The 21,354-nt window shown below is 45.2% G+C and overlaps 1 protein-coding gene across 1 annotated transcript; it reads left to right on the forward strand.

The window, feature by feature from the left end:
• Positions 1 to 806: 806 nt before the first annotated feature.
• On the forward strand, positions 807 to 2,754 carry ASCL4 (achaete-scute family bHLH transcription factor 4). The gene is made up of 2 exons (XM_027070908.2): positions 807 to 1,305; positions 1,550 to 2,754. Exon 2 carries the CDS (start codon positions 1,687 to 1,689, stop codon positions 2,206 to 2,208), a length of 522 nt encoding a protein of 173 aa, XP_026926709.1. The 5' UTR covers positions 807 to 1,305; positions 1,550 to 1,686; the 3' UTR covers positions 2,209 to 2,754.
• The last annotated feature ends 18,600 nt before the right edge of the window (positions 2,755 to 21,354 follow it).

A 21,354-nucleotide genomic window follows, 5' to 3' on the forward strand; every position in this document is an offset into this window, starting at 1 on the left:
TTCTGTCTCTATGGTGGGCTTGTCTCCCAACAGGAAGGACTTTTCTATGGATTGTTCTCAACTCTACTGAGAAATCAAGGTGACACATTAGGTTGTTTCCTGGTACAAGCCTCCCAGGGAGTTTTTAAAATGTGACTAACTAATGCCTAAAAGGAATCATTATTTCTATTTTATTTGCCTTGATGGAGGTGTTTTTGCAGTTGCTTGGGGCAGATCATTTAGGGTAAACAGGTAAGCGCAGCACTTGTCAAAAAAACATGTTAGGGCGACACCCCGGCTCCTGAAGAACAGGCAGAAAGTCTGATCGTAAACGTAGGGGGTTTTTGCTTCTCTTGTTTTTAAGTTGGACTTTTAAAAGTAGAGGCTGCCTTTAATCTGCTGGTTTGCGGAACAAGAGATCTGATTTTCAGCGTGATAACGCATTTTTTGACATTAACCACTGTTGGATTTTTAATGACACTTTTATCTTCAAAGCCCTTCACCAACACGGATGGATTAATTATTCTCCCTCTCTCTCTCTTTTTTTTTTTTTGGTTGTGTGTTAAAAAGACAAGTCTTCAAAGCCATCATCCTTGATCCTTGGAGTTGGGGATCTCCACCTTTCAAATGTTGCTTTCCTGCCCCCAAGGGAGAAAATAAATTGCATCTTTGTTTCTTAAGACAAAAAGAAGAACACAATAGAAATACATTCTTTGCACTATGGAAAAATGTTCTTCTATCCTGGGTGGGATTAGAAGAGGTCGGGAAGCAGTGTTTAACCTGTGTTTACAGTAAGCACTGTGAGAAATAACTGGCTGAAAGTGTTTGTTACTGTTCAACCTTTTGATGTGCTCTTAAAAAGTAGCACAAATCCATAAAACGCCTTGCGATCAACATAAGCGGGAACACAACATTCGAATCCATCTACTCGTTGCTAAGGTATAGTCCTTTCCTCTTCTCTTCAAAACATGTCTAACTGGGCTTTTAAAAGATTTGGTTTTGGAGAAGAAAACCCTCAAGCCTGCCCGGAGGTCCTCCTTTGCTGGACACATCTTACAACCACAAGGGAGCAGTCTTTCCTTTGATGAGGTCTTCCCTCCACCTCCACAGAAATGGCAGAACAAGCGTAAGTTTGCACACCGTCTGAAAGAGATTTCCATTAGCCCTGGACGCCGGAAACCGCAAAGGACAGTCAAGTTTTGATTTTCAAGGGGAAAGCCTTCGCTAAACTTTCGCTCAGCCGCCAGACCTGTTGGTTCCTGGGAGGGGCTCTTTGGAAACCTCGAAGATTCCTGCACTCTCGAAGACCCAGAGCGGTGGATTACGGTAATTGAAAAGCTTGGGTGGTTTTGAAAGATTACTCTGTGTGGTGTGCGCTCACATTTCCAGGCTAAGGGGACCGAGCAGAGGAACCCCTTTTGTCACCTTTTGAAATAAGATCAGAGGGGAAGACAGGATCTGAAGTATGGATTAGGAGGTCCTAAATCTTTGCTTATCACCTCCGCCTGGATCATTATAAATGATCGAGTAGTGCAATGAATTTAGGAAATCATGCAAAGTTTCCTTGCAGTCTGTCCTGGAACCAGAAATTAAAAGCCCGGCTGTGCCAGGCTGTCTGAATGGACCAGCACCTACGCTTTGAAGATCTGAAGTCTCGTCTTGCAAGAGATCGGTCTCTGGGGTGATTTGTTTGCTTCCCGGCGAGGGATGGAGAAACGTAAGCCGGCCGGACTGCTGCCCCTGCGGTCGTGCCACCTCCGCGGCGAGCCCCTGGACCTGCCGGGGTCCCTGCCCCGCCTCCCCCTCGGGGACCCCTTCAGGGTCTCGTGGCGTCTCGACGCCGCGTGCTGGGAGCGGGCGCCCCGGGACTGCGCCGCGAGGCGGTCGTGCCCGCCGCGGCCGCTGGACCGCGCCTTCGAGCCCGCCTTCCTCCGCAGGCGCAACGAGCGCGAGCGGCAGCGGGTACGCTGCGTGAACGAGGGGTACGCGCGCCTGCGAGACCACCTGCCCCGCGAGCTGGCCGACCGGCGGCTCAGCAAGGTGGAGACGCTCCGCGCCGCCATCGGCTACATCAAGCACCTCCAGGAGCTGCTGGAGCGCCACGCCCGGGGGCAGGAGGGCCCCGCCGGCACCCGTCCCCCGCGCGCCGCCGAGTGCAACAGCGACGGCGAGTCCAAGGCCTCGTCGGCGCCCTCGCCCTGCAGCGAGCCCGAGGAGGCGGGCAGCTAGCGCGCGCCCGGGCCCTCCGCGCCCGCTGCAGCCTTGGAGCCCCTGCTAGGGTGGTTTGCATTTTTGAGCTGGTTTTTTAATCCAGGGCTAAATTTTAGGAAAAAGAAATGCGAGTCTTCCGGCGGGAACGTGTCTTCTGACCTTTCTGGCTGCCGCCCCCCCCCCCCCCCCGACCCAGGCCCCAACTGGGTATGTGCCTGCAGACTTAAAGGTGCTTATTAAGGAAACTCTCCAACGGTACTTCTCAAATGCACACTGTACCGGATCCTGAGCACCTCACTCTAAAAACTCAGGAGGGCGATTGGAATTTCCCAGTCAGCGCCGTGGGTACGTTATGCACATAAATATTGACTTCAAGCCAACCTTCACCGAAGACCTTCCCCAAAATGAATAAATAAAAGACAGCCCTTAAGACGAAAGGAACGTTTTTCCTGCATTCCTTCCTTGGGGAGTTGTATTTGAGATTTAATTGACACGGTCACTTTGGGTGAAGGGGACTCCAAGCCGGCACTTGAGCACCCACACAGAGCCCGCTGCTAGCCCAGCGCAGGCTGCGGAGCGAGTTCGTGCCTGGCGGTGGTGCGGTCCACGTGCTGAATTTGATACTTCCGGTTTTATCAGAAAGTGGCCATCTGGGGGGCGCCTGGATGGCTCGGTCGGTTGAGCGTCCGACTTCCGCTCGGGTCATGATCTCACGGTTCCTGGGTTCGAGCCCAGCGTCCCGCTCTGTGCTGACAGCTCAGAGCCTGGAGCCTGTTTCCGATTCTGTGTCTCTGTCCCTCCCCTGCTTGTGCTCTGTCTCTCTCTGTCTCAAAAGTAAATAAACCTTTAAAAAAAAGTTTCTTTTTAAAGTGGCCATTTGGAAACTTCGTAGCATTTAGGCAATAGTAACATATGTTAGTGTGCTAGAACTCAGATTTGTATAAAAACGTATTTTCCTCTCCGTTGTTTTTGTCCACTGGTTTTTCATTTTCCTTTTCCCCCTCCCCACTTCTCACTAAACCTAACCTTTGGTTAAATTAAAGTGACATCCTGACTTTATAAAAAAAAGAAAAAAAGAAATGCATAGATGGTGGAACAGGATGGACTGAAGTTGGTATGTTCTCAGACTTTCATCCCCATGAGGGCTTCTTAGATGTACTGGAATTACCCAGCGACTTTGGCTTTGTTCTCAAAAGTCTTTGAAGAACATTTAATTCTGGTCATTTTTGTCTTAGAAACTATTATGATTTAAGTAGATATGTCAAGTTTTTTTTTAAGTTTATTTATTTATTTTGAGAGAGCGAGAGAGAGAGAACGAGCAGGGGAGGGGCAGAGACAGAGAGAGAGGCGGACAGAGGATTGGAAGCGGGCTCTGTGCTGACAACTCATAAACTGATGCAAGGCTCGAACTCACGAACTGGTAGATCATGACCTGCCCTGAAACCAAGAGTTGGAGGCTTAACCAACTGAGCCACCTAGGTGCCCCTCTAAAGCTCTTTTCTAATAACTTGGATTGACCTTCCACAGAGGCAGTCCTGTGTGGTGGTGGGGAGTGGCGCCAGGACACAGGAAGGAGAGAAAACTGGGTATGATTTCATCCCCCACACTGGCTCATGAGGTAGGCCAGATGTGTCAACTTTTTACAGATGTATCAACTGAGAGAAGTTACTGTTCAATGAGTATCTTTTATGTGCCAGGAATTTTTGTGTGTGTGCTTTTTACATGTTGTTCTTTTAAATTCTCATAAATCTGGGGGTGGATGTTACACATATTTTGTGGTTAAAAATAATGAGGGCTGCCTGGGTAGCTCAGTCTGTTAAGCATCAGACTCTTGATTTTGCCTCAAAGGCATGATCTCACAGGTCCTGAGATTTGAGTCCCAGGTTGAGCTCTGTGCTGACAGCATGGAGCCTGCCTGGGATTCTCTCTCTTCCTCTCTCTCTTTCCTTCTCTGCCCCTTCTCTCTCTCAAAATATATAATAAAGGTTTTTGTTGTTGTTTGTTTGTTTGTTTTTAATGAGGCCTTGTCCAGGTTTGTGTTGCCATGGTTAGTTGAGCTGTGACTCAATGCTGAGTTTGTCTGACCTTAAAGCCCAGGCTTGCTGTGTCCCTTTCTATACCCTCCCTTGCTCCCTCCTTTGCTAGCTGAGTGACAGAGCAAACATTTCTTAACCTGTGAGCAACTCAGTTTCCTCTTCTGTATTGTTTCACAGGAGAAGGTATAGAATACCTTGGTAGTCTGCAAGGTACTAATCAATGGTAAGTTAGTAGTGTATCATCTTTTGGAGAAAATACTGTTACTCAGTTCTATGGAGAGTAAAGCCTGACCAAAAATTATCTCTAGGTGGGGGCGCCCGGGTGGCTCAGTTAAGTGTCCAACTTTTCGGCTCAGGTCATGATCTCACGGTTCATGAGTTCAAGCCCTGTGTCTGGCTGTGTGCTGACAGCTCAGAGCCTGGAGCCTGCTTCAGATTCTGTGTCTCCTTCTCTCTCTGCTCATGCTCTGTCCATCTGTCTGTCTGTCTCTCTCTCTTAAAAATTAACATTTAAAAAATTAAAAAAAAATTTTTTTAACGTTTATTCATTTCTGAGAGACAGAGACAGAGCATGAGCAGGGAAGGGAGAGGGAGATACAGAATCTAAAGTAGGCTCCAGGCTCGGAGCTGTCAGCACAGAGCCCGACGCGGGGCTCAAACTCATGAACTGCGAGATCATGACCCAAGGTGAAGTTGGACGCTCAACCAACTCAGCCACCCAGGTGCCCCTAAAAAAATTTTTTTTTCAATGATCTCTAGGTGGAATTAGTGTGGTTTCTTCAGTGTGTCAGAAAGAGGACAGAGTAACCACATTGTATTAGGATTTTACCTTCTATTGCAAGGTTCCAGGGGACAAGACTTGACCTGTGGAAACTGAATCCATGTTAAAACATGTAATTACTAGAATTTGTAACAATGGGTTATAGTGGTGTCTGTGTTTCTGGCTGCACAGATAAATGCTATGCAGTGATTCACAACAAATCTTTACTTTTTCTTTAAAAAATTTTTTTTAATGTTTATCTTCGAGAGATAGAGAGAGAGAGAGACAAAGTACAAGTGGGGGAGGGAGAGAGAGGGAGGGAGACACAGAATCTGAAGCAGGCTCCAGGCTCCGAGCTGTCAGCACAGAGCCCGATGTGGGGCTCAAACTCATGAACTGTGAGATCACGACCCGAGCTGAAGTCGGATGCTCAATGGACTGAGCCATCCAGGTGCCCCACTTTACTTTTTCTTAAAGAACCACATGGAGTCTTTTAGTTTGAAGGATCAAGATGTAACCCTGCTCTTACCCGTTACTTAGTTACAGCCTCTCAACACCTGTAATATATCCGTTTTGGTCTCCAGGCAGGTTCTTATTCTATATAAAGGTTTCAGTGAAGCAAGACCAAATGAGATATATTTACTACTGGGAGGGGGGAGGGAGTTGGAAAACTTCCTGGCTTGATTGGGGGAACAGCTATTTAACCAAGTTGTTCATAACCTTGAGAAACTTCTTAGGGGTCTTCGATGAGCAGTAATAACACTCTCCATTCCTTTATTCTGCTCTAGCCACGATCAGCATCTTGACATTCTCTTTTCTACAGTAGGAATAATAACAATAAAAGAGCATGTTTTGTTTAATCTGGATACCGTGGTTGCTTTTAAATGTGGGAAAATGAAATAAAGATTTTTCTTCATTCACGTCTCTAAAATAAATGTGTAAAATGTGTGAATAAATATAATATACCTTGCTGAGATGAGCGGTTTATAAAGAAAAGGACAAAGGCAGTTTTAAAGGAGAACTTTATTGTGGATAAAAATGCCTCGAGAGATTTTTAATGTGGTTTTGTTCAAAGCCCTACTGAGAATAAGGCAATGACTTTGAGAAGCCTTTTGGGGAAAAAAAAAAGCAATAAAATTCCATCAAAATCATAAAACTTTTTTTAGAGAAAAAAAATCAGGCCATTTTTCTGGAACCTTCCTGATGACTTGTAGGAGGAGCACTAATCCAGGAATGAGACCTTTAATTTTTTTTTGAATGTTTATTTATTTTTGAATGTTTATTTATTTTGAAGGCTCCAGCTTGGAGCCTGGAGCCTGCTTCTGATTCTGTGTCTCTCTCTCTCTTTGCCCCTGCCCCCCCCCCCACCCCTGCTCTGTGTCTCTCTCTCTCTAAAAGAAAAACCAGGGGTGCCTGGGTGGCTCAGCCAGTTAAGTGTCTTCAGGTCATGATCTCACAGTTTGTGGGTTCGAGCCCCATGTCAGGCTCTGTGCTGACAGCTCAGAGCCTGGAGCCTGCTTCAGATTCTGTGTCTCCCTCTCTCTCTGCCTCTCCCCTGCTCGCACTCTGTCTCTCTCAAAAGTAAATAAAACGTTAAAAAAAAAATTGAAGGAGAGAGAGAGAGCATGAGCAGGGGAGGAGCAGAGAGAAAGGGAGGCACAGAATCCAAAGTGGGCTCCAGGCTCTGAGCTGTCACCACAGAACCCAATGTGGGGCTTGAACTCACAAACCGTGAGATCATAACCTGAGCCAAAGTCAACGTGCCCCAGGAATGAGACCTTTAATATGTTTGATCTTCCCTTTTCCTGTGGATGAATGCTTAATTAACCATTAGACAATTTGAGTCTTAACAAGGACAAAATAGATTACAAAAAAGTTAAGTAGAAACAATGTGGTAAGCAGAGTTTTATGGAAACAGTGCATCCACAAAAGAAGAAACATTTACATGTCCTTTAAGATCTTTCCTGGTTTTTTTTTTTTTTTTTTTGCCACTCAGCCCAGACATACCCATTGATTATACTGTATTTCTTCTAGAATATTCCCTGTGGTTTGTAACTCTGACTAGTCGAATCTCTGTGACACCCCACCGCATACCACCCTGAGGGTGCAAAGGAGGAGGCTGTGGGTTGTGGCAGAGTGTGCCTGGCCTGTGGCGTGGTTCAGCACTGCCATCACCAGCCCGGTGACCTTGGGCAAGCCCCTGACTTCTGTGGTCTCAGTTCTCTATGCTAGGACACGTGAAGTTTAGATTGCATGATCTTTTAGGCTCTTCCAGCTCTAGGATGCCATTCAGCTAACATGTGCCGAGTCTGGACTTGAGGAAACAAGTGTCGGCAAGACATGCCTGCTTCCTGCTACATAGTGCGGGGACAGTTTCTGTATCATCTTTTCCCGCTAGAAAAATCCAGGTCCAGAGCAGCAGTTACTCTTTTCTGAGTCCTTGTTGCTGTTACAATGCCCAAAACAAAACAAAACAAAAACTACATAATTTTTTGTTGAATGGAATTTGAAGAACCTTGCAATCTGGAGGGAAAAGTGGTATGAAAAAAGGTATACATGGTATATCTGATGTCCAAAATGAAAAATGGTATCTGGGTACAGGAGTGCCTGGGTGGCTCTGTCAGTTACACGCACGATTCTTTTTATTCTTTAAAAAAAATTTTTTTTTTTTTTACATTTTATTTATTTTTGAGAGACAGAGAACAATGGGGGAGGGACAGAGAGAGAGGGAGACACAGAATCCGAAACAGGCTCCGGGCTCTGAGCTGTCAGCACAGAGCCCGATGCAGGACTTGAACTCATGAACCAAGAGATCATGATCTGAGCCAAAGTCGGACACTCAACCAACTAAGCCACCCAGGTGCCCCAAGCATCTGACTCTTGATCTCAGTTTAGGTCTTGATCTCAGGATCATGAGTTCAAGATTTGCACTGGGCCCTGTGCTGGGCATGGAGACTACTTGGGAAAAAAAAAAAAAAAAGAATGAAAAATGTTATCAGGATACAGAGAAGAGAGGGAGTTATTTCAGCTTCAAGTGAGTAGAAAACTAGGAGGAAATGCTTTTGGGGGTGCAGCACTTGATAGGTGAAACGGAATGAGGATTATAGGCAGAAGATCCAAGGGTGAGGAAACAGGTGCCTTGGAGGCAGGAACTATGTTTGGAGAATAGAAGCTGAGTAACAGGAGACTAGGAAGATTCTAGGAGGCATTGAAATCCAGGCTGAACTTTAATTTTTAGACAATGGGGAACTATTGAATTTTTTTTTTCTTGGAGAGAGAGTGAACTGTTCAGTACTGTGGTTGAGGATCAGTCTGGTGGCAGGAATCAGCAGACCAACAGGATATTACAGTAATGAAAAGAGAGGGAGGGAGGGTCTCTGCCAACACAGTGGCCCTGGAAATGGGGAGGAGGGACGGGCTGGGAGGGGATGTGGTGTGGCCCCTCGGAGGCTGGGGGTGGGGGAAGGGAAGAGGGAGAAGTTAGAGATAACTCCTGTGAGCTGCCATCAACTGAAACAAGGAACACAGAAAGAGGAGCAGATTTATTCATTTTTTTTTTACATTTTTTTAACGTTTATTTATTTTTGAGACAGAGAGAGACAGAGCATGAATGGGGGAGGGGCAGAGAGAGAGGGAGACCCAGAATCCGAAGCAGGCTCCAGGCTCCGAGCTGTCAGCACAGAGCCCTAAGTTGGGCTCAAACTCACGGACCGCGAGATCATGACTTGAGCCAAAGTTGGATGCTTAACCACCGACTGAGCCACCCAGGTGCCCCAAGAGGAGCAGATTTAAAAGGTAAAAATTGTCTGTTGGAGATGCTGGATTACAAACACCGACAGGCTACTTCTGTCCGCAAGCACCTGGAAATGCCAGTGTCGAGGTCGGGAGGGAAGACAGCTGTGGATTTGGGAGTCGTTCACCTTTGGGCAGTAAGAGGAGTGGCTTCGAGCTCCCAGGCTGAGACTGAGGGGAACATTAGGAGAAAGCTGAGGCAGGTCTCACCGAAGGAGGGGCAGAAGAAGAAATGGCTTTGAAGAGGACTAAGAGGTTGGACGGAGAACCAAGCTAGTGTGAGATCACGGCAATTACAAGCAGGTGTCATTTTTTTTTTTTTTTTTACAAGCAGGCATCGTTTTATAAGAAGGAAGAAGTGGCTGACAGCATCTTATAAATCAGAGGAGTCAGGGAGTTTAGGTGTGAGGGGCACTGATTGAATTCGGCCACTAGAAGATGGCTAGAAACCTTTGTAAGGGCATAACAGGGGCTGGAAGAGAAAGCAGAGGTGAGGTTGAAGCCCGCCCTTTCAAGATGCTTCTCAGCGAATGAAAAAGACAGCTGGAATGATGTAAAGGGGAAGCCAAGGGAGGAAAAGATGGTGTATCAAAGGCAGCTCTGAACCTGGGGTCTGACAGGTGAAAGAGTTCTAGTCGATTCAGAGGCTCATAGGTGACAAGGCTTCAAGGAGTCTCAAGTAAGGGGAGGGTCCTAGGAATTGGAAGAAGATTGACGAACTGGAAGGGCAGGGGGTTGGAAGGTAACAAGTTAAGACTAAGGTAGGTGTTTACGTCTCTCAAAAGATGGAATAGGTGTAGGCAATGGCAAATAAAATGAAAAAAAGGTTGTGTGGAAGTAGGACACTGGGTTTAGTATTGATCCTTAGGTACTGCCTGGCTTTAAAAGCATTGAGATAATGGTGTTTAACGACTTGGTTAAAAAGTTGCACAAAACCCTCTGTGATGACATAACACTTTAAATGATATTTGTGGGACGCCTGGGTGGCTCTGTTGGTTAAGCATCCAACTTCAGCTCAGGTCATGATCTCACAGTTTGTGAATTAGAGCCTGGCGTCGGGCTCTGTGCTGACAGCTCAGAGCCTGGAGCCTGCTTCAGATTCTGGGTCTCCCTCTCTCTGCTCCTCCCCTGCTTATGCGCTCTCTCTCTCTCTCTCTCTCTCTCTCAAAAATAAACAAACATTAAAAAAAAAAAAAAAAGTCAGCAATGGTGCTCCTGGGTGGCTCGCTTGGTTAAGTGTCCAACTTGGGCTCGGGTCATGATCTCGCAGTTTGTGAGTTCAAGCCCCATGTCAGGCTCTGTGCTGACAGCTCAGGGCCCAGCATCTGCTTCAGATTCTGTGTCTCCCTCGCTCTCTGCCCCTCCCCCACTCATGCTTTCTGTCTCTCTCTCTCTCTTAAAAATAAAATAAAACATTTAAAAACATTAAAAAAGAAAAAATAGCCTAGGGAAAAAGAACAGAGTCTGGAGAGTAGAATTGGGATGCCCTTCAGTTACCCAGATGCGTAGAGATACTGTCTGCTCTTTTGGCCAACAGTTTTTGATCTGTGGGGAATATAAAGTCAACCTTGGTGACCTGAACCTACCTCTCATTGTCTTGACTCCAGGGGTTATTCCGCTCTTCGTGGAATTTGAGAGCAAAGTCCCACGAGGCCAAGGACAGCATTTCATGGGATGAGTCAGCGTTACCCAGCTACAACCAAGCCAAACAAGGTTTCAGATGGTGCCTTTCAAAAGCTTTTGAGCTGTTTCTGTCTAGACAAAGGTTTTCTTCAGAGCTTCCAAAGTTATCATTGTCATCTCCAAAACTGGGTGGCAATGAGACTTCTGATGGAGATGTGGACTGGTGGAGTCCTTCTCTGCAGAGCGATCGCTAGAAAGGCAGACTCTTTCCCTAGGCGAGCTCTCTGGACCCTTCTCTGTCAGCCACTGCCAACCCCGCCATCTGCTCATCAGGCACACAGGCTGCTGGGAGACAGCAGAGGTGCCTAAAAGGGCTTTGTGTTTTCCTTATTGGCCCGTGAAACCATAGAACCATTTCTAGCTCTGTGATTATTATCGCTGTGTTGTGTATGAGCTTCACTGGCAGGCTCCCTGGGTGGTGAGATGGGTTTTTAATCCTTCCGTAGTTATTTAGCTGTGTCCTCTGGTGAAAGCCTGTCAGCAGCCTTTTCATTTTGGGTTACTCATTGTCATTAACCATGGCCAAAGTGAAACCACAGCTGCTGCAGAAGGAAGTGCGTCCAGACGATAAAAACTCTCCAAACTGGTTTTTGCCTCCAGAGCAAGCCTTGAGGGGGGCCACTCCTGAAGACATTTCTCATTTCCCTGACAGTGGGGGAAAAACCTCTCTGAAGGAGGAATCCTATCTCCCGGGTCATGGGACTAGAAAGAGCCTTGGAAAATGTCCTGATGCAGCTCCGGGGGTTTTAGTGAAATGAAGGATTAAACCGTGCAGGGTCAAAGCGTATCTCTTCTCTCCTAAAAGACCTCTAATTGACAGAAATTCTCCACCAGCTAACATTTCCTGGGGGCCTTCCTAGATGGCAGGCTAGCCCTTTATATGTAGTATTCTCACCTGATCACAATCATCCTACGAGGTATGTATTGTGTATCACTCCCATTTTATTTTATGTTTTTAAAGTTTATTTACTTATTTTGGTGGGGGGGGGCAGGGGCAGAGAGAGAGAGGGAGAAAGAGAATCCCAAGCAGGTTCCACGCTGTCACCTTGGAGCCCAACATGGGGCTTGAACTCACAAACCATGAGATCCTGACTTGAGCCGAAGTTTGATGCTTACCCGACTGAGCCACCCAGGGGCCCCAGTTCCTCATCTTTAAAATGGAAGTGATATGGGGCGCCTGGGTGGCTCAGTCGGTTAAACATCCGACTTCTGCTCAGGTCATGATCTTGCAGTTTGTGAGTTCGAGCCCCACATCGGGCTCTGTGCTGATCGCTGGGAGCCTGGAGCCTGCTTTGGATTCTGTGTCTCCCTCTCTCTCTCTGCCCTTCCCCCACTTTCGCTCTGTCTCCCTCAAAAATAAATAAACATTTTTTTAAAAAAGGCAAGGAACTGAAGCTCAGAGGTTAAATAATGTACACAGAAAAGTGGTAGCAAAGTAAAATAAGTCATACAGAGAAAGACAGATACCATATGTTTTCACTCTTATGTGGATCCTGAGAAACTTAACAGAAGTCCATGGGGGAGGGGAAGGAAAAAAAAGAGGTTAATAAGAGACTCTTAAAAACTGAGAACAAACTGAGGGTTGATGGGGGGTGGGAGGGAGGGGAGGGTGGGTGAGGGGTACTGAGGAGGGCACCTGTTGGGATGAGCACTGGGTGTTGTATGGAAACCAATTTGACAATAAATTTCATATTAAAAAAAAAGAAAAGTGGTAGCAAACCATCTTCATCCATCCATTCATCAATTAGCAAACATCAATTATCTACATGGAGGAAGAGAGTGAATAAACAAACGTGAATATATGTTTCAGGTGGTGATAATGACTAAGAAGAAAAATAGAGCAAAGATTTTTGTAATTCAATTACTTTCCATCCTTATGTTCAGGAAACACATCTTCACAGTCCTGAAGCAGGGCCGTGCAGACGTAAACGACTGGATAATTTTGAATCATAACAGCAAATCTGAAGACTGACATTAAGTAAACTCTTCTTGTTTAAGACCCATGGTTACCATACAGCTGAATATCTATGTAAAAAAAAGAATAATAATGAGGGGCAAGTAGAGTAAAGTGTATTTGGGATCCTGCCTGACCAGGGGATCCCAATCAGTCGCCATTCACATTCACAGCCACCAAGCTTGATGCGGGGCTGTAGAACATTTCCCTGTATTTTCGTTTGAGCTCTGAAGGGAGAGCAAAGTGTTCTCTACAGAAGGCCCATGACTTCACCTTGACAGAGTAGAAAGAACATGGATTCCAGTCCTAACTTCAGTGCTTACTGACTGTGTTTCCTTGGGCAAGAGACGTTACGTCTCTGGACTTCTTTCCTCATCTGTAAAATTAAGGATGAGAACCTATTCCATCTCATAGGGCTGTGGTAAAGGGGAAATGAGTCTACATAAGTGAAAGGTTCCTATAAACTAGAAAGTGCTGTCATCACTAGCCATATGCAAGTCCGTTCTCTGGAAGATAGGGGTAGCTTCGCAGAGAAGTACTCTATCCACTCTGAGGAAAATTCTTTTCAACATAAAGTCGGTTGATGAGATTCTGAAGTAGAATGATGGAAATGGTGACATACTAGGTTTTCTAATGTTGTATAACGAGCCATTCTTAGACTTAACGATGGCAGCAACTTGTTATATCTCACCATTGAGGCTGTGGGATTGACTGGGAGGTTCATCTGCTGGTCTCCCTGAGGTTCACGGTTGCTGTCAGAATGCAGCCTGGCTTGCCGATGGCCCTGCACAGCCTCTCTCTGTGTGGTCCTTCATCCTCGAGGAAGTCTGGGCTTCTTTCTATGATCATCTCAGAGCAGCAACAGGAGAATGGAGGCTGTCAGGCATTGGAGGCCAAGGCTCAGGAGTCACACAGTGTCTGCATTCTTTTGGCCAAAGCCGGTCAGAAAGCCAGTGCAGATTGGAGAGACTGCAGAGAGGTGTCCAGGGTAGGAGAAATTTTCATGGCCATGTTGGTAATTGACCTACCACACATACCTTTTAAAAAAATGTTTATTATTTACGTATTTTTTGGAGGCGGGGGGAGAGAGTGTGCACGAGTGGGGTCGGGGCAGAGAGAGAGGGAGCGAGAAAATCCCAAGCAAGATCTGAGCTGACAGCACAGAGCCTGATGCGGGGCTCTATCTCACCAACCATGAGATCATGACCTGAGCTGAAATCAAGAGTCAGACGCTCAACCAACTGAGCCCCCCAGACATCCCTACCACCAATACTTTTATATGTCATTACAGTCTATTTTTAAATTATTTCAGACTTACATTAATACTGCCAGAACAGTACAGAGAACTCCCATACCTCCATTCACCCACATTCCCCAATTGTTCATATTTTACTGCATTTGTTCTTTTGCCCACTCTGATTATGTGCTAATAATCTTTAGTCATTTTTGGAATCTTCAGACATGATGTCCCAGCACCCTTCAGCACTCCAGTACATATTTTTCCCAAATGAGACCCCACGTGTGTTTTCTCCAACACCACCAAGCAATTCTCTAATTCTCAATGGACAGTAGTGTGTGTCCTACAATTTAACTCAATTCTGATACTAACTACTTGGAGATAGCCTCAGTCCCACAAGACTGCCCTCAATTCAGATATCAACTGTGAGTCCAGGTTGTTGCCTGTGATTCTGACTCACTGGCTGTATATCAGAGGTTCCTCTGACTCCTCTCTTCAGAGGGGGACCCTCATCAATCAATTTGCTAGAGTGGCTCACGGAACTTGGGAAACCAGTTTACTGACTAGATCACTGATTTATTACAAAGATTATTAAAGGATATGAATGAACAGCCACATGAAAACATCCATAGAGAGGTCTGGAAGGGTCCTAAACAGAGAAGCTTCTGTTGCTTTGGAGTTTGGGATGGTCCGCCCTCCTGACATATGGCTGCATTCTGGTTCACCAACCTGGAAGCTCTCTGAACTCTGTCCATTTGGGTTTTTATGGAGGCTTCATAACATAGACATGATTAATTAAATCATCAGTCATTGGTGATTGAAGTCAATCTCTAGACGTTCTCCCCTCCTTGAGATCAGAGGTGAGGTTGAAAGTTACAACCCTCTGATCATCTGGATGGTTCCTCTGGCAACCACCCCTGTCCTTTGGGGCTTTCCAAAGTCCCCTCATAAACCTAGGTGTGATTGAAAGGGGCTTGTTATGAATAACAGACCCCTTTATCACAATTGTCTTAGGAAATTCCAAAGGTTTTAGGAACTCTGTGCCAGAAACCAGGATGGAGACCAAATATGTATTTCTTATTATAAATCACAACCCCACACAAGGATACTAACATGCATAAACACCAGATCAAGAAGTCAATATTTATATATCACTACTGACCAATTTATAGATTCTGCTCAAATTTCACCACTGTCTCAAGGATGTCAGTTTTTCCTTTTTGGTCCAGGATCCTATCCAGGAATATATATTGTCTTGTTGTTCAGACTTCTTCAGTCTGAAGAACAGCTTCCCCCTGTCTTTCATTTCCTTGACAGTTTTGAGGGTACATACCTTCATTCTGTAGGAGGACCCTCAGCCTGGGTCCATCTAATGTTTGCTCACGACCAGACTTGGGCCATGCGCTGCAGAGAACATCTCAGAGACGTTGCTGTGCCCTCCCCAGTGCCTCATGCCAGGAGATATGACTAGTCCTATCGTTGGCCATGTTAACCATGACCACCTATTTATGTTGGTGTCTGCTCTGGTTTCTCTACCTCAAATTCACCTTCTTCTTCTTTGTAGTTGAATAGTATTTGGGTAGAGAGAGGTAGCCCAATATTATGCCAATATCTTGTTCTTCACCAGACTCCCATCAATTAATTAGCCTTGGTGTTCATTGATAACTCCCATTTGCCCCAGTCATCCCCACAGTGGCTGCCAAATGATGATTCTCCATTTCCATTAGTCCTTCCATACTTATTAGCTGACATTCTTCTATAAAGAAGGGCTTTCCCTACTCTGTTATTAATTTACTCATTTATTTTTATCAGTTTGGACCCATTCCAGAGGGCTGTAACATATTAATCTTATTATTTTTGACAAATATTGTTTCTAGTTATTGAACTTGTTTCTAATTTGACTGGGGGAGGAGGAGCCCCTTCAAACTGGTTCCTTTTGACATGTCCTGTCATTAATTGAGCATTTGATTATTTTCTGGTACAAGATGACTCTCATCTCTCTCTCTCTCACACACACACACACATGTGCGTGTGAGCGTGCACGTGCACACACACACACACACACACACACACAAACCTAACAAGGATTAAAACCCACAAATGACATGCAAACGTTTGTGTGAGTGTACATTTTTCTGGGGAGAGAGTCGAGCCTGGCTTTCATCAGATTCTCAGAGAAGGTCCCCAACCTCTGAAAATTTAAAAACCATCACTAATACCTCAAGGAATTCCTAGTGATGTTTTCAGATCAGCCATTTTTCAGGTTTCTTATCATCAGGTAGCTTGGAGGGGCTTTAGCTCTCTTGCTACCTTAATTACTTCCATCCGAAAACAGTCTCCAGCTTATGGGAAATGCTCAGTGAATGTTAGTTGTTAAGACTGTGAGGGAGGATCCTCTGCTGGCAGTGGGGGGCTAGACTGTTCAGAGTCTGAGTCCTGAGTATCTTAGTGGAATTTCCAGTCCAACTGGTTGTAGAACTTAGTGAAGTAAAGATAATGAAAAAAAAAACGTTGCCACTTGGACCTCGAGGAGGCGGGTGTTACTTCCCACTGTGCCCCAAATAGAGGTTTCTCCAGTGTTATGAACTCAGCAACACAGCACCGGGACAGCCCTGGCATACGAAGATGTCCCATGGAATTATCCAGATGGTCCTGGCTGCTTCAGTGTCCTCCCTCCCAGTCCCCTAGGCTGTCAGTGGTTAGTTTCTTTCAGTTAAGTATGGGAAAATACGTGTTCTTCCACACGTCCCACACCCGAGACGATTTTGCTCTCTCTTTCCTGAAAGGCCAGAGCGTGTGTGGTTTTATCTTCAATGAGTTGTGAATTGTTTGGTGGGGTTCGTGTCACTTTATCACACTTCACAGAATATTTACTGGAAGCTTCCTACAGGCAGGATTAGGCATTCTGTTGCTGTCAAATGTAAGACAATGTGAAGTGTAGGAAAAGCTCTCAACCAAAAACGAGAGCCCTTCACTCTGGCCCCAGCCCCTCAGCAACTTGCTGTGCGAAGCTGGACAAATTAGTTGAGGTCTCTGAGCTTTGTTTCCTCATGTGTCACAGGCAGCTGGATTATGGGCTGTCACAGTCAGTATTACATAACTCTACCTTATTTAGTTCCTGCAATAGTTGACTTTGCAAATGTTTATCTTGTTCCCATGTGTAAATGAAGAACACCATTTAAACTTGTTTCCTCTTTGAGAGAAGGGACCTCGTCTGCCTTTGTCCTCCGCTGGGTCCCCAGGACCCAGGACAGTCCTCACACAGCGCAGACACAGTGAACCAGGGGGGCACCATCCTGCTTACATGGTGTTCACATTCTTCTGGGGAAGACAAAACAGAAGTACAAACTTCCAGTTATAAAATAAATAAGTCATGGGAGTAAGTACAGCATGGGGAATATAGTCAATAATACCGTAAGAACTTTTATGGTGACAGATGGTGACTACACTTACCGTGGTGAGCACTGCATGATGTATGTGATTGTCAAACCAGCCACTATGTTGTATACCTGAAACATACTGTATGGTAAAAATACATTATAATAATTTTGTAAGGTGACAGATGCCAACTAGACTTATCAGGATCATTTTGTAACGTATAAAAATATTGCATCATTGATGTACACCTGATACTAACAGGTTCGTTCTTTCTTTAAATTTACATCCAAGTTAGTTAGCATATAGTGCAATAATGATTTCAGGAGTAGAATCCAGTGATTCATTCTCTACATATAACACCCAGTGCTCATCCGAACACATGTCCTTAATGCCCCTTGCCCATTTAGCCCATCCCCCACCCCCAACCCCTCCAGCAACGCTGTTTGCTTTCTATATTTGTCTCTTATGTTTTGTCCCCCTCCCTGTTTTTATATTGTTTTTGCTTCCCTGCCCTTATGTTCATCTGTTTAGTATCTTAAATTCCACATATGAGAGAAGTCATGATATTTTTGTCTTTCCCTAATTTTGTTTAGCATAATACACTCTAGTTCCACCCATGTTGTTGCAAATGGCCAGATTTTATTCTTTTGGATTGCCTAGTAATACTCCATTGTGTGTATATATGTATACACACACACACACACACATATATATACATATATACACACACACATACACATATATATGCCGTATATATGCCACATCTTCTTTATCCATTCATCTGTCAATGGGCATTTGTGCTCTTTCCATACTTAGACTACTGTCAATAATGCTGCTATAAACATTGGGGTGCATGTGCCCCTTCAAAATAGCACACCTGTATCCTTTGGATAAATTCCTAGTAGTGCTATTGCAGGGTCGTAGGGTAGTTCTATTTTTAGTTTTTTGAGGAACCTCCATACTGTTTTCCAGAGTGGCTATGCCAGTTTGCATTCCCACCAACAGTGCAAGAGGGTTCCTCTTTCTCCACATCTTCACCAACATCTGTCGTTGTCTGAGTTGTTAATTTTAGCCATTCTGACAGGTGTGAGGTGGTATCTCATTGTAGTTTTGATTTGTACTAATAGGTTTTGTATGTCAATTATACCTCAATTAAAGAAATAGAGGCATAAAGTAGTCAAAGAACATTCTTTATGTTTATTTATTTTGAGAGACAGAATGTGATCAGGGGAGGGAGACAGAAAGAGAGAGAGGGAGAGAGAGAATTCCAGGCAGGCCCCATGCTGTCAGCACAGAGCCTGATGTGGGGTTTGATCTCACAAACCATGAGATCATGACCTGAGTGGAAATCAAGAGTTGGGTACTTAACTGACTGAGGCACCCATGAGTCACCAAAAAGTATTCTTTAGTTGAACCTACATTGAGCAAGTTAAGCTTCCTGGGGATTTTCAGTGGGTTTGTACTGACATGAAATCTTTGTTAAGGGCATAAGTCATGTGAGAATCACATAAGCGTTACTTTGAGGATCTTTACAGCACACACTCTTCCAAGTTTGGTAGGAGAATATTTACTTTCTTAGGGCAAATGGGAATAAAATGAGAATAGTATGAAAAATGGGAATAATAGTATCTATTTCACAGAGTTGTTCTCAGGTAAAAGGGAGTAACTACATGTAAAAGTCTGTCACCAGTGCCTGGGACACAGCAAATGTTATGAAATGGTAGCTGTTGTTTTGCTATCAAAATAGTCACTTGCCCAAATATCCTATTGAAACTGGTTAGTGATTTGCTGGTCACTAAGTCCAATGACTCTCAGATTTTCGTTTCTCTGCAGCACCGAACGAGGTTAATTGAGAAACTTGCTCTCATTTCTGTAGCCACGCTGTTTTATAATAGTCTATAGATCTGTTCCTGCTCAGTCCCTGCAGACTGAGCCTTGAGGGTAAGAACCAGGTCACCAGCCCCAGCAATCAGGACAGAGGCCGGCTCATTGTGGTTCTCAGGAATTGCCGAAGGACTGAGAGCACCACCAAGGCAGAGACAGTTCTGCTAGTCTTGTGTCCTGGCCTTGACTTCTCGTTCTCCTCTCTGCAGTAAGCAGAGCTGTACCCTAAGACTCACCTGCAGCCCTCTCATCTCCAACCTGGTTCTCCTGCAAACCTCGTTTTCTCTGAAATACAATGATCTATTTAGAGTCTCTCTTCTGAGCTCCTGTAATACAACTTCAGCTGTCGCCTTGATGTCCTGTAGCATCTTAAATTCAACAGGTCTAACTCCAAACTCACAGCCCTTAGGAAATCAATTTTTCCCAGCACTTCCTGGTTTCTGAGAGGGGGACCACCTGTGTTCAGTACCCCGGGCACAAAATCCTGGATTCACTGTCAACTTGTCTTTCTACACTTCCGTTGTCTTATTGCTGTATGAGCTAGGAATCTTTTGGTTGCAAGAAATTTCAACTCAAACTGGCTTAGGCTCTTACATAACTGGGAAATCCAAGGATATCCTGCTTCCACACACAGATGAGTCCAGGAGTCCCAGTCCAAAGTTACAGGGGCTCCTGCTTTTCTACCCCTCAGCTCTGCTTTCCTTTATGTGGGTCCCATTCTCAGGCAAATTTGCTCCATGTGGCACGATGGCTGTCAGCAAGTCCGGGCTTCCATCACATCCTCCTAGCAACACTAGGGGAAAGAGAGCACCCTGTTGTCAGGTAATACAGAAACCCCACCCCGGATTAGCTTTTATTCTAACTGGATCATGTGCAAATTCCTCAGTTTCTGGGGCTGGGGGCTTGAGGTGGAGGAAGCGATGCTGAGTATCCAGGTCTGGGCCTAGCGGTGGAGTCGATTCATCCAAACCACATGAACAGAGACTGGGGGTGGAGTGGTTGTCTAAGAAACATATGGGTCTGTCACCAGGAACAAAGAGGACTTATGTGGGGGAGGATACCAGCTAAGGAGACACCTGCCACAGTCTGAGAGATGGCAGATGAGGATGAACAGGTAAGTGATGTGGGCACAGAAAACGAAGAGAAGCATCTTAAAGATATCCACGAGCTAGAACTGACAAACTTGTATGAGGGTGAGAGAGAGGCAGGAATCCAAGATGACACTAATTTCTGGCTTAGGTGATCAGTAGGTGGTAACGTCTTTCCCCAGACCTGGAACATATTTTAAAGGAGGAAAAGTGATGACTGAGTTTACATGTTCAGTTTGAGGTTTATGAATCCTTAGGTAGAGATGTCCAGCAGATGTGGGCCGGAGATGAACGTGGGGTCACCAGCCATAGGTGATGGTAAGTCATGGAAATGGGTGAAAATGAGCCATGATGAATGTAATGTCCACAGTGAGAAGATGGCGAAGACCTAGCCCAGTGAAAACATTTTAAGGAGTGTGCCAAGAGTGGTTAACAGCCTCGAATACTACAGAAGGTATATAAAAACTAAATTGGTCCATCTAATTAGCAACTACAAAATAACTGGTGACTTTGGTGAGTAGTTGCATTGGAATGGTAATGGCAGAAGCCAGGATTAAGCAGAATCAAGGATGGGATGGGAGCCGAGGAAGCACAGGTTTAGGGCAAAGGTATTCCTCTGAAGGAGCTTGGCTGTGATGGAAGATGGGCCAGAATATAATGTCTTTCCCCTAAAGCACGCGTTCTTTGTGGTTATCAATCAACACTTAAATTGCTTTTAGTAGTTTTTATTTTAAGCATATGCACATCTGTTCTACATTCTCAACTAGACCAAGTTCTTTTTCTTTTCTTCCTTCCTTCCTCCCTCCCACTTTCTTTTTCTTTCTTTCCCTTCCTTCCTTCCTTCCTCTTTCTTTCCTCTCCGAGAGCAAGCACACATGCAAGTGGGGGGACAGAGGGAGAGAGAGAAAATCTTAAGCAGGCTCCATTCTCAGTGCGGAGCCCAACATGGGGCTTGATCTCGTGACTGTGAGATCATGACCTGAGCCAAAATCAAGAGTCAAATGCTCAACCAACTGAACCACCCAGGCTCCTCTAGACTGTATGAACTTCATTAGGACCAAGAATGGTACTCTGCACAGTAAAAATACAATGCTTGTCAATTGATAAAACACGAATTTTGAACTGGAGCAAAGGGTATCCTTACATCAGTAACCTGTCTTGGTGCCAGACTACCCGGTTTTTCTTCCACTCTGGGAAAGAAACGTGCAGCAATTGAGGTGGGGCAAGTCCAGAAGACCTTCTAAAGCTGACACTCTAAAAGTGGGAACATGGTTCCACGGTGCTGGAGTCCCTGGAGGTGCTTGGTATTTTGAGGCTCCCTGTATTTTACGGACATGTGGACTATTAAAACA

This window comes from Acinonyx jubatus, chromosome B4, assembly GCF_027475565.1.
Source record: "Acinonyx jubatus isolate Ajub_Pintada_27869175 chromosome B4, VMU_Ajub_asm_v1.0, whole genome shotgun sequence".
Taxonomy (NCBI): Eukaryota; Metazoa; Chordata; class Mammalia; order Carnivora; family Felidae; genus Acinonyx; species Acinonyx jubatus.